The sequence below is a fragment of the Chironomus tepperi genome, unplaced genomic scaffold (assembly GCF_022539635.2).
Source record: "Chironomus tepperi strain 1889 unplaced genomic scaffold, CSIRO-AGI_Ctep_v1 contig_298, whole genome shotgun sequence".
NCBI classification, from domain to species: Eukaryota; Metazoa; Arthropoda; class Insecta; order Diptera; family Chironomidae; genus Chironomus; species Chironomus tepperi.
In genome coordinates this window covers 1,123,671-1,136,117 of record NW_027226420.1, presented here as the reverse complement: position 1 = coordinate 1,136,117, position 12,447 = coordinate 1,123,671, and the positions used below count along the sequence as shown (strand labels likewise).

General features: G+C 32.3%; 4 protein-coding genes across 4 annotated transcripts; 2 read left to right on the top strand and 2 right to left on the bottom strand.

Annotated features, from left to right (window-relative positions):
• Positions 1 to 139: 139 nt before the first annotated feature.
• LOC139092222 (uncharacterized) lies at positions 140 to 3,193 on the top strand. Its single transcript, XM_070642548.1, has 3 exons — positions 140 to 333; positions 394 to 2,669; positions 2,837 to 3,193. Exons 1-3 carry the CDS (start codon positions 240 to 242, stop codon positions 3,053 to 3,055), a joined length of 2,589 nt encoding a protein of 862 aa, XP_070498649.1. The 5' UTR covers positions 140 to 239; the 3' UTR covers positions 3,056 to 3,193.
• Positions 3,194 to 3,240: 47 nt separating this feature from the next.
• cv-d (crossveinless d) lies at positions 3,241 to 10,983 on the top strand. Its single transcript, XM_070642774.1, has 11 exons — positions 3,241 to 3,370; positions 4,100 to 5,482; positions 5,621 to 6,014; positions 6,069 to 6,517; positions 6,575 to 6,621; positions 6,680 to 6,846; positions 7,078 to 7,221; positions 7,277 to 7,862; positions 9,685 to 10,005; positions 10,121 to 10,677; positions 10,734 to 10,983. Exons 1-11 carry the CDS (start codon positions 3,340 to 3,342, stop codon positions 10,891 to 10,893), a joined length of 4,239 nt encoding a protein of 1,412 aa, XP_070498875.1. The 5' UTR covers positions 3,241 to 3,339; the 3' UTR covers positions 10,894 to 10,983.
• On the bottom strand, positions 7,691 to 9,405 carry LOC139092403 (arginine kinase-like). The gene is made up of 2 exons (XM_070642775.1): positions 9,262 to 9,405; positions 7,691 to 9,196 (listed from the first exon to the last, which is right to left on the bottom strand). Exons 1-2 carry the CDS (start codon positions 9,289 to 9,291, stop codon positions 7,877 to 7,879), a joined length of 1,350 nt encoding a protein of 449 aa, XP_070498876.1. The 5' UTR covers positions 9,292 to 9,405; the 3' UTR covers positions 7,691 to 7,876.
• A 79-nt stretch (positions 10,984 to 11,062) lies between the features above and the next one.
• Positions 11,063 to 12,327, bottom strand: Dhdds (Dehydrodolichyl diphosphate synthase subunit). The gene is made up of 3 exons (XM_070642565.1): positions 12,003 to 12,327; positions 11,463 to 11,928; positions 11,063 to 11,400 (listed from the first exon to the last, which is right to left on the bottom strand). Exons 1-3 carry the CDS (start codon positions 12,197 to 12,199, stop codon positions 11,167 to 11,169), a joined length of 897 nt encoding a protein of 298 aa, XP_070498666.1. The 5' UTR covers positions 12,200 to 12,327; the 3' UTR covers positions 11,063 to 11,166.
• Positions 12,328 to 12,447: the final 120 nt, after the last annotated feature.

Here is a 12,447-nt window from a genome sequence, read left to right as displayed (position 1 = left end):
TTTAACGGATCTCAGAAAATTTAGATCTTTCTTAAAAATTTCTGAAAAACCTTCATTTTTATAAAAGTCATGAGTCAATAGGTATGAGTCTAGTGCTGTCTAACAGTAAATGATAAATAAGCTGTCTGGCTTCAACCACGTGCTTACTACAATCAACGGACTTTTTTTCAAATCCCGGATCAAAAATTTGTAAACAAAAGACACGCAAATTTTTAATTCATAAAATTATTAAAGAAATAATGGAATATACGCCTTATTTTCGACTCATTCAGGCATCATTAACACATTGTAATGAGTTTGTAAGGAATTTCAATAAAATTAACTACTTCTCAGGTAAGAAACACATAAAAAATTGATTTAAGAATATTTCACAAATTTGCAATATTTTTTTAGGTAATGAGATCCAAATCAATGAAATTACGCTCAAATTAAGGAATATATTCCTTGGAAATGGATTTACTAGTGAAGACTGTGATGAACTAAGGAAAATTAATCTGTTATTGATGTTTAATACAGAATTATCATATAAGCATGATCTGAAAGGCGATTTTCAAATTTGTCACTTGCTCAACAACTTCCCACAGCTATCAAAATGCTTGTACATCAACGTTATGTGGCAATTGAAGCTTCAAAAATACTTTTATGAAGCTCTATCATTTTCACCGTCGTGGTTCATTCTTCCATTTTTGGATGAAACTGTCGACAGTTTAAGGTTCTCAAAGTCGTTCGATGTCATTCATCAAGTTCAAGGCATCGTAAAAGCAATATATACAAACATTTGTAGAATGGATTATCGAGCAAGCAAATCAGGAGATCTAAATGATAAAAAGTTAATACTGGAATCATTTTTTGTAACTATAACAAGTCTGTTGAGGCATTACAACACTCCAACAACAGAGGAATCAATAACAAAGTCAAAGAACAAAACGAAAGAGTATAATGGACAATCACTAAATTGTCAATTATCCCTGATTTTATCATGCTTTAAGATGTTCCTTAAAAAGCCAGCTTTTGAGATCGAAGAAAAATATCACATCTACAAAATCCATCAAGATAAGGAACCAGAAGCAAATAATTACAGTGTCAACAACTACTCATCAGCTGTAGATGAGACATTAACACAAATTAATGTAATTTTATTAAATACTCTACAAAACAGCGTACTAAATGTCACTTTAGATGACTTTATGTACTGGGTGGAGATTGACATGGACGATGACCTAATTGTGGATGAAGATCTAAAACGAGATAATCTACAGAAGTTAATTGGAGAGCAAACTTATGAATTAATTGACATGCTTAAGAACAATTCGTGTTTTGAACATAATGTTGTTGAGCAGCTGTTGACAATTTCATTAAAACCTAAAACACTGCAGGAGATAGCAAAAGAGGCATCTGTTGGAACTATCTTGGATAAAATTGAAAAATCTCCTTCAAAAATTGTCTGGATTGAAGAGCTTCTCAGCCGTACTGATACACTATATTTTAATGATGAATGTCTTCAAACAATTATCGACAATATTGATATCCTTAAACTTGAGCATTTAATGCAAATGTTAAGAGATCATCAGAACTACGACATGGAACACGAGGATGAAGTGTTTATGAATGAAATATTCTTTAAAGGTGGAAGCAAATTGAATGTTTTCGAGATGAAGGAGTTTATTGATCAATTAGTGACCACTATGGGAGTAGATTACTGCTTATCGTTTGATCCAGAACTGATTCGAGAGCAAGAGATCAACAACTACTTGAACAAAATCACAGAAGAGAATATTGAGGAACCGACAATGTGGAAATTGATCCTTAAAAATCCTCAACTATTTTACGAGAAGCTTTTTGAAGATATTGACAGTCAAGACGAGACACAAATCTCAACAATACTCAAAGTCATATCCGATACATGTCCAGTTTCGAATCATTTTATTAAGAAAATTATTGTGACTGACACGGATACATGTCCATCGTCTAGCGATACCGAAAAGTCATCTAGGCATTTGCTACTCTCTGGATTGTTCAAACTTCAAATTATAGACAGAAAGGAATTCATTAAGGACATTCTCATGAACAATTTCTCACAAGCATTATCTGATAATGCAAATCCCCAAAATTTATTACTGTTCCTTAAAACACTCAAAAATATTTCAAGTCAACTAAAAATCAATGACTTATTACCTCCACTAATGATCCAGCTTGCACAAGTTCTAGACAAATATCGTTGGGATTTGATGACATATTCAGGATTACGTGAAGAAATTGTTGACACAACAATTTCAATCGTCCAGGAACTAATTAAAACGGTTTTAAAAAATGGAACTAGAAATGATAAGGAATGGATTGTAAGTAAAATCAGCCGTTTAAAGTTATTGACAAAATTCTACTTCCAAAGGCTGGCGTTAGAAAAAGGAGAAGCAATAATTCCATTTGACAAATTTTTACATCCACAAAATTTTTCACACATTCCAAGGATCAAAATTACCTCATTTTTATGCGAAACTATTGTCCGATGTACATCGAAGGAAGCTAGGAAGTTAATGAACAATGTAGTCATGCAGAACTTTTATTCAGAAGCATTAAGTTTGGTGTCAATAATTGTCAAGAAATCTAATCAGTCAAGTCCATTGGAATGCTTGAGGAAATGTGTGACTGATTATGTTAAAATACTTTCGGTAAGCATCTGTTCTTGGTGAACAAACATTATTTTTATAACGGTCAAATATTTTTAAATTTAAAGGGCATCGAAGTATGATAAACTATTTTTAAAAAATATTTGACCGTTATTTATTTAAATTTTTAATGACCAGTATGATCTGATAATCTAATTCCTTTATTCCAGGAAATTCATGTTCCATCCGCCAAAGCCAAAAACGAGGAAACAATGTTATTAAAGGATATTATTCATCTAATGAAGAAATTCCCACCATGTCTGCATGACGACCTCACGATCCTATTTTTAGACACAATCAAGGAACTGAATATTGATGAAAATTTATTATCCGAAATTGATGATTGTGAATTGAAACGAATTTTATCAGAACAATCAAATGTGATTTAATTTCAATTTAAATAAGAGACATAAAAGAATGTACGTAAATGTCAATGTCATTGAACTTGTTTAAATTCCCAGAGAGAATTGCAGTTACTCATTTTTTTATTATTATCAAAATAAAGACGAGCCTCCAAAAAAATAAAAGCCGGCAAGCATTAAAAATATTCTCAATTAAAATTTTCAGTTGAGTCAGTGCGGTCAACGCGATCGGACGCGAACAGATTACAAGCTGAATATTCTTATCAAAAAGTTGTGAATTTTTGGATTATTTTTAGTGCAGCTGATGAAGGATGAAGTTTAAGGACTTTATTATTTTGATATGTAAGGATGTTTCAGTTAATATTGCAGCAAATTGGTGTATATTAGTGTAAAGGATTAACTCGAAATAGACACACTGTCTCTGATAATGAATATTTCGTACGGGAAGACCTTTTCTGCCTTATCAGCATCGTTTATAAATAAATTATCAAAAAGACGGAAAGGCGAGAAACTTCGCAAATTGAATTAATCTCTGCTTGGTCATAAAGCTGTTGCTTAAAATAGATTTGGTTATAAAAAATTTATAACGATTTTTAAAAGTTTGAATTTTCTTTTCATCGAAATTTCGATGAAATTGTTTGTTTTGAAAATTGGGAAATTATAATTTAAGGAAATACTCACTTAAATGCTTGAACTAAGGAAATTGAAAGTGGAAGATAATTTAAGTTCCATTTTTCTTGAATTATAAGATCAGATAGAGATATTCTACAAATTTATAGTATTTTTATGCCAAAAATAAATTTCATAATTTCCTATGTTTTTCGACCAAATCCAGCCACACACAAAAATTATGCTGATAATGTCGGAATGTGTATGACATAAGCGCCAGTTTAATCATTTTAAATTGTGATATTTTCCTCTTTAAATGTGTCTTTTTTAATTACGACGCAGCTCGTGACAAATGATGACTAAACTGGCGCGATAATGTCTGCGCTGCTTTTTGTGAACTTTGACATCAGAACTTTGTTTAATTATTTTAAATTCTTTTTTTTCCCTCTTTTGTTTGTGCAGTTCTATTTAGAAATTGTCAATGCTATAGCATATTTGAGGAAAATGTTGATTTTACTTACAACATCCAGACAAGTGTTGAGTTAATTCCAGATGTGTCTGACGACTTTGATACAATCACGAAATGGGATTTTAATGGAACACTTAGAGTACAAAGGCTTGATGGTAGTACAGTGGCTATGCAACTTAATATCGATCGAAATGAAGAAGAATTAAAGCCATTGATGAAACCTTTCATCCTTAAGTCACTAAATCTCTCAGAATCTTCAATATTCCTTAAGCAGCATCCACAAAAGGCTATTGGATTGTCAGAATTTGAGCCAATATGGTCAGCAAACATGAAAAGAGCAATTGTATCACTTTTTCAAATTGAAGGAACTTCCGAGAATGGTGCTTATGTCTCAAATGAATTTGGCCTCAGTGGATTATGTCCTACAGAATATTATGTTGTCAATGCCTCAGATTCACTGTCAATATCAAAGATTTATGACATGGATAGATGCTCAATTCCTGGTGGAATTTTCGAGATTCGATCAAATATTCCAATTAATATCTGTGAAATGGGAAAAAATAAGGCAATGCATGCAGTCACGTCTCGATTGGGAGAATATAAATTAATGAAATTGAAAAATTCAAAATTCTTATTAAAGTCAATTCATGCTGAATCAAAAAGCAATGTCCAGGCATCAGAATCTTATTATCCACAATTTATATTCAGTAAAATTTTTATTAATTTAATATCGCAGACAGAACTTGTGGATATAAATAGAATACGATTTAATGAGAGTGAGAGGATATTTCAAACTGATTTGACTTATGTACGTCCAATTTTGGAAGCAACAGGTGGTCGTGCTGCAAAAACATCTGATCAGGTTATTGAAAAGGTTATAAACATGCTGACTGATCTGGCTGAGAATCTTGAGAATAAGGATTTGAATTTTGACGAGCCATACATGGAAATTATATCTGAGATCCTTAGACTCTGTGAAACAATGAAATTTGATGCATTGAAGAAGTTATATGATCAAATTGATATTGGCACAAGCTACATACAGGAAACATCAAGGAACATATTTTTAGAAATTCTGCCAAGAATTGGCACATCATCGTCTGTATTATTGACTAAATATTTAATCATGAAGAAACATGTTCGTCCAACAACTGCAGTACAACTTCTCACAGCCTTGCCTTTCTTCATCACAGAACTTTCATATGATTTAGTGCAGGAATGCGAAGAGTTTTTGCACATTGGATTGGATCGACCAGATGTTAAACACTCGGCTGTTCTCAGTTATTCAACAATGATTTATAAAGCATATGTTGCTGGTGCTATTGCTAAGGAACAGTTTGAAAAATATGTTAAGATGGTCTTTGATCTTTTTTTGAGTGAGTTTTGAATTTCAATGATTGCTTAATTTTTCAATTTAAGAAATGCTGAAAAACCTTACAATTTCTTTTTGAAAAGAGAAATTGTATTGTTTTAAATTCAAATCCATAAAATCCGTTAAAATTTTTCACTTACAGACAGCTTTGATTATGAGCAGCAGATGCTTTATCTTGAAGCAATGGGCAACTTACAATTAGGAAACGTCCCAAATTACCTTCAGCCAATCATCCAAGCTGATTATTCTCAAACAACAGACATAAGATTTTTGGCAATTTTTGCTACACTTCCGACAGCATATTCACGTCCAACAGAAGTTTTTGAAACATATTGGCCGATATTTTATTCAAAGACGACTCCATTGCAGTTAAGAATTGCAGCATTTCAGATGCTTTTAGTATCTGCACAGACACCTGGAAGAGTTTTGGGTCTGTACAATGTCATTAAGAATGAAAATTGTCCACACATGATCAACTTTTATCGCACAACAATTTTGAGTATTTCGGAATCAACTAATTCTTGTTTAGCTCATCTGTAAGATATTTTAAGTTTCGGCATGTCTTAATTTTAATGAATAATTAATTGCAGGAAGCGATTAGTGCTGTACATGCGTCCACATTTGCCACCGGCACCTCCTAAGAAATATTGGATAACTGGAAATTACATCTTCGACTACAAAGACAGAAAATTCCAAATTGGATCTATGGTGCAAGTCATGCTGATTGGAGATAAGCGAACAGATCTGCCGTTGATTGTGTTCCTTAAATTTGATACTGAAGCTATGGGAAGATTTACTGGACAACTTGGAGTGTACATTAAGGCGAGAGGATTGTCTGATGCCGTACTTGATAGAATTTACAATATGAATCTTGACAACTTGAAATTTGAGGAATTATCGAATATCCTTAAATTTATGAAAATGCAGCCTATACAGTCAACACCCTTACATCTGGAATTTATTGTTCAGCTGGAAGGAAAAACTATTCTGTCTTATTATCTGAATCAAACGACGTTTTACAACTTGACAGATGGTGACCGTAAGTATTGCAAATTCCTACATCTGCTACAATATTATAATGCTTTTATTGTTGCAGTCATAAACAGGATCAATCTAGTTTTGCGTACAGATAGTCATATCAATGTGAGTATTCTATATTATTAATAAATCTTAAACTAATGATCCCATACCACTAATCTAGATGCAACTGATTAGACGACCATTCATAATCAAGCATGGATTCTCAACATTAATCGGAACACCAGCTTACATTTTATTAGAAAATACAATGATTGCAAGCATTCGCGGTTCTACAACTCAGAGTATTGACAAGGAGAAGCTGACAAGAAATAATCAGATGGATTTGAGGTAAGATTAGTCATTTGGCAGCTGAAAATTGTTGTTTTCAAATTGAAACCTTACAAATGTTTTTAAGTAAATTGTATGGTTTTCAAACTTTTTTGAGCTTCAAAAAATGCTGTATCTGCGATTCATAGACAGAATATTTAAGCATGCCTTAAAAAAGATATAAAATCCTTTACATGAATATCTTAAAGAAATACAATATCAATCAATAATTTTTCCTATTCCTAAATATAGATACTCAACGTATGCAGTCTCAAAAATACTTAGCTACAATCCTTTGAATGATATCGAGTTCTCGACGATTAGAGAGCAAGGCTTTCTTGTTTATTTGCCAATAAATAACGAAATAAAACTAAACTTATTGGAAAAACATGTCACGTAAGTACAAATATCATAAAATAATCGTAAATCCTTCATTGTCTTATTTTCTTAGATTTTCTTTATATCGCAAGGAACCGATAACTTCAGGTTTGTCACTGAAGTCAAGGACACGAAGCTTTTCTGGAATCAATGAAATAGCAAAGCAAAATCATGAAATTCCAGTCTATAAATTTAATCTGGATGATATTGGAATCAATGTCCTCATTGGACATAATGTGGAGTCATCAAAGGAGAACTTGATGTTCCTGTTTGAATCGGATGTAGCAACATCCGCAAAAGTATTTACCAGGACTCCATACTCAATTATTCAGAATATTCTTACTGTAATTTCAATGATTCAACTTACAAGTATCCACATATCAAGGGATAAGCATCTGACCATACTTCTTGCAAATGAGCCAAATTCCAAAGTAGAATTAGGATTCAAGTATAAAACTGAGGATATAAAGTCACCAAAAGAAGGAAATGTGGTCACAATTGATTGTAGTTTATTGCATATTCATGACTATGACAGTGTACATTCAAAGCAGTTACACAAATGGGAATTTTCAACAAAATATACAATGTTCAAAAATAGTAAGGCAAGCAAAGCAATTGTGTCACTTAATCGCAAAACAATCAATGGTGAGAAATGGAAGGTGAGTCAAAACGTCTACAAATACAAGCACTTTTCGGCAGTCATTATTTCCTTGATTCCTTTCTGAAAATCTAGTGCTGTTTCGATTTCGGTGAGTCCAACACGCTTGGTGCTCATCAATTCATAATATCCTTTTTCCGGTAAGTCTTTTGCTTTGATATGAGTTGCTTCCAATAAAGACTCAAACTTGTTGGAATTTTCTTCGAGAGATAATTTAGGGATTTTAGCCTTGACGATGATTCTCATTGTATTTCCGATATTTTTAAGATTATGTGCCAAATATCCCCAACGTTCATGCTTAGCAAATTCTAATTCGCCAACAAGCTCGATGATTTTGCTGAGACGTTCATAGACTTTTTGAAGATTAGCACCTTCGTCAGCTGATATGAATTGTACATGCTCTTCAACATTTATCCAGGCACGGACATTATTCTTTTCATTCTTGAAAAGTCCTCTGCCTTTTGGCCAACAACGATATGTTTCAGCAGATTTTAAGAATTTATCTTCAGGTTCCGGGAATAAAGTTCCATCCTCGATCCATTTCTTCACATCTTTATCGTCGATTGAGCTTAATGTTTGATATGTTCCTTTATATTCCTCATCATCAATTTTAATTAATGCTTTACTGATTTTCTCCTCAATTTTCTCAAATTTTTCGACATTCAGCAGTGGCATGAACTCAAATTCATTCAATGAACGTCCAACAATAATACGAATTGATTTAATGAAATTTGATTCTGGATCTAAATCCTCTAACTCATGTGAATCTCCCCATTTACTTTCTGGATGTATTGGATCTCCTTCAACATCATGATAGTCTTCCAGAACACCAGTAAAAAGTCCTTCAAAAACATCGTAAGCATTTTTATCTGATGCAAATATTCCAATATCGGAATCAAAGTTATAAAGGCCACTTTGAATATTGTCAAGTAATGTGCCATTAACATCTGTTTTTAAGGCTTTGAGTTTCTCAAAATTATCATCTGTCAGGTATTCTTTGAGCAATGAGTTTCCAGCCTCGTCGGCTTTTAATTCTAGATATTTTGTATTAATAATCATGTCAATTTCACTAGCAGTCTTCTTGACTTGACTCTTTATGATTGCAATCTCAGCTGCAGCCAGCTTCTTTTCCTTCGCTAATTCATCAATTTGTGTCTGCATTTCCATGACTTTTTCAACATCCGGACATTCTTCACATAATTGCTTTCGAATATAAGCAATTGGATCATCAGGCTTAGTTTCTTGTTGATACAACTTCATTAATGCATTCGTTAGCTTCTCTGTCACGCCTGTCGATTCTAGATATTTCCGGAATTCTTGTCGTTTCTCTTCAAGCTGTTTATGGAAGTAAAATCCGTTTGAAAATGTGATCTTTGATATTTTAAAATTGCATAACTTACATTTGGTGACTTTACAGCATGTCCATCCATTTCCAATTGCTTCGTTTTAATTTACTTTCAAGAAATAATTTTGCACTGATTTTTAAAAAGCGGAATTCTTGTCATTAAATTTTATTTTACCATAGCAACTGCGATTAGTTTTGAAAAAATACTGTTCAACACGAAAATTTCCATATCATCGATAGTCTCTTTTTGGGGTTGTTGTAAGCACATTTGTTATTGATTTTCCCCTATTTCCACTTCGGTTGACTGTAAAATTGTGTTTTTTTTCTTTTCTCCTTCCTTCATAGTTCATTTATCAATGTCGTGTATGAATCTTTATGTCAGATGAAATTGAAACCTTAAAAGGACTCATTCCCCTCATTTTTTCATTCATTCAAAAATTAATCCACGACTAAACAAAGCATTAATTTCTTTTTCTAGTTGTGCATTACAAGTACAATTGATGGTCTTGTACACTTTAAAAAGCCATTCAAATTTACTAGCAATATTACTTTTGGCAATCATGATGATGTGCTGCTGTATTGTCCTAATGATAAATCTAAAATCGATTTGACGCTGCTTATCGGATCTCCGCAAAAAGCGAATGAGACATATGAGGGAATCAGGGTAGAAGATCCTGAAAGATGTACAAAAGAAATTGTCAAGTTTTCGCCGGTTCCGCAGTTTAAGGATTGCAAAACAAGCGATTTGGAGAAAGTGCTGTCTATTAATGATGTGAAATTGGACGTAAAATTTGAAAAGGTAAGGAAATTTGATGATTTTATTGAAAATAAACAACGAAACGGTACAACAGTTTTACTTTATATACCAAAAACATACAAATGTTTTTCAAAATCCAAATTTTAAACATCCACAGATGCCAGATGCATTCTACGAAATTTCATCAAGAGTAGATCACATAGTCTCTGCATTTATGCCACAAAGGACATCAGCTTTAAATTTGTCAAATTATATCAATCTGGACATTAAACTTCCAATGAATGAAAATCAAGAGACGCTGCTTACAATCAATGATAATACTGTACCATTGCCGTCAGCCGTAGACTGTAATTTCAAAGAAAGCAGTTGGGAAGGATCTTTTGTGGACTATAGTCTAACGAGTGTCTGCAGCTTGTATAAAGATAATTTGAACACGTTGGATGGAAATGACATGATTTTAACAGAGAATATCCGAAATGGCAACTCATATAATAATGACATGCTGCTGTTTGCAGAATGTGCTGAGATTTCACGACTAGCTATATTCCTGGAATATAAAAACGATTCAAATGATTTCCTACAGTTTAAAATTAATGCAGGAAGTCAATTTATCATCATAAAAGGAGACAGAAGACCTGTAATATTTTATGACAATAAGGAACATGACTTGACAGAAACTACTTTTGAGTATCCGACATTTGACAGTTTTCTAAGGTAAATAATATGCTGTTTGATGTTGACAATTTAATAATATATATTTAATATTTCAGGATCTCATTCAACGACGACTCACTAATCGAAATCGAGCATGAATTCTTAAAAGCCAAAATACAGTACAACATGGAGAATCTCATTTCCATTTCCATTCCAACAATAATGAAAGGAAAAATATGTGGACTTTGCAATGTCCATAAGAACAAAGATTGCTAGTTTTATATTATTATGCAACTAATTACCATAAAATGCTCATGAATAAGAATTTAATAAACTTTTTTACTGCAAATTTTTTATTTCTATAAAGCTCACAACTTTTGAATTATTCAACGATGCTTGCCAATAGCTGAAATACAAGTCAAGTACAAAATGCACACAAAAATCATTAAAATTTATAATTTTCGTATATATTTTTCATTGATAATTTTTATGGATGTATATAAATATCTTTTAAATCTTTAATGGAATCAAATTGAAGTACGTTTAGTGCTATACAAACTTGGACATTTCAACTAATTTGGCATACCTTTTGTCTTCAAGATTTGTTAGGAATTTTTCTAATCTAGAACTATTTGATAAAGCTGTTCGAGTATCGGTAAAGTGCTGTTTTAAGACCTTTTTATGCATGTAACATCTTTGATAATAGAAAACAGCTGCAAGCAAATTCCAGAGTGTAAAATCTGGCCATAAAGCTTCTGTGAAGTAGAATACCGTTGAAGGGATCTAAAAAAAAGGAAGGATTGAGTAACATCAAAGAACAACTTGGCACATAAAAGAATATTTACCTGCCAAAGAAGAAAATCGCTAAAACGGTTTTCTCCTGAAGTACGGACGAGTAGATCAACATCGGAGCATTCACTAGTATATAAACATTTATCGATAAGTGTGTCTGATAAGTCCTCTGGAAGCAATTCATTATCCTCATATCCTTGCATTATAGACTTGATAGAATTTGCAATTTCGTCTCTTGATGTATAAGCAAAAGCTACATTTAGAATTGATTTATTGTTGTCTTTAGTCAATAACATTGCTTCAGCTAAAGTTTTTTGGACATCCTTCGGAAGCATATCTAAATTGCCGATTACTCTAATTTTAACGCCTTTTTCTTTAAGCTTTTCTTTCTCTTCCAATAATTTGGCAAATTTCTCACGAGCTAAGCTCATTAAAGTATCAACTTCTTCCTGAGATCTTTTGAAATTTTCAATGCTAAAAGCATATACAGTAACTTCTTGAATTCCGACCTCTAAGCACCTAAAAAGTATTATGAACACATAAGTATGAATATTGATGATGTCACATGAATCGTGTTGATAAGGAAAATTTACCATTGCAAGGCTTCTGAAAGCTTTTCAAAGCCAACTTTATGTCCTTCCGATTTCTTCATATTGACCTTTGTTGCCCATCGTCTATTTCCATCCATAATAAAGGCTACATGTCGCGGAATCGGTCCTTGCTTAATGACTTTGATTGCCAAATTTTCAATCCAGCTCAATTTTAGCTCTTCCGCACGAATCCAACTCATTTTGTTTATTGCACTATTTAATTAGTAATTTCTACACTATTTAATTATCTTAAATCATTTAATATCGTGCTGGATAAGCTGTATTTCGTTAATTCTATAGAAAATTTCAATTTTTTGTCCAACCAAAATATTCGGATCTTGAAAAATTACTAAATATGGCAGTTATTTTATTAAAATTATTTTTTAGCAATTTTCTGTTAATTTAACTTAAATTAACTAGTTATTAAATTAAAAAACAGTTTAAAATC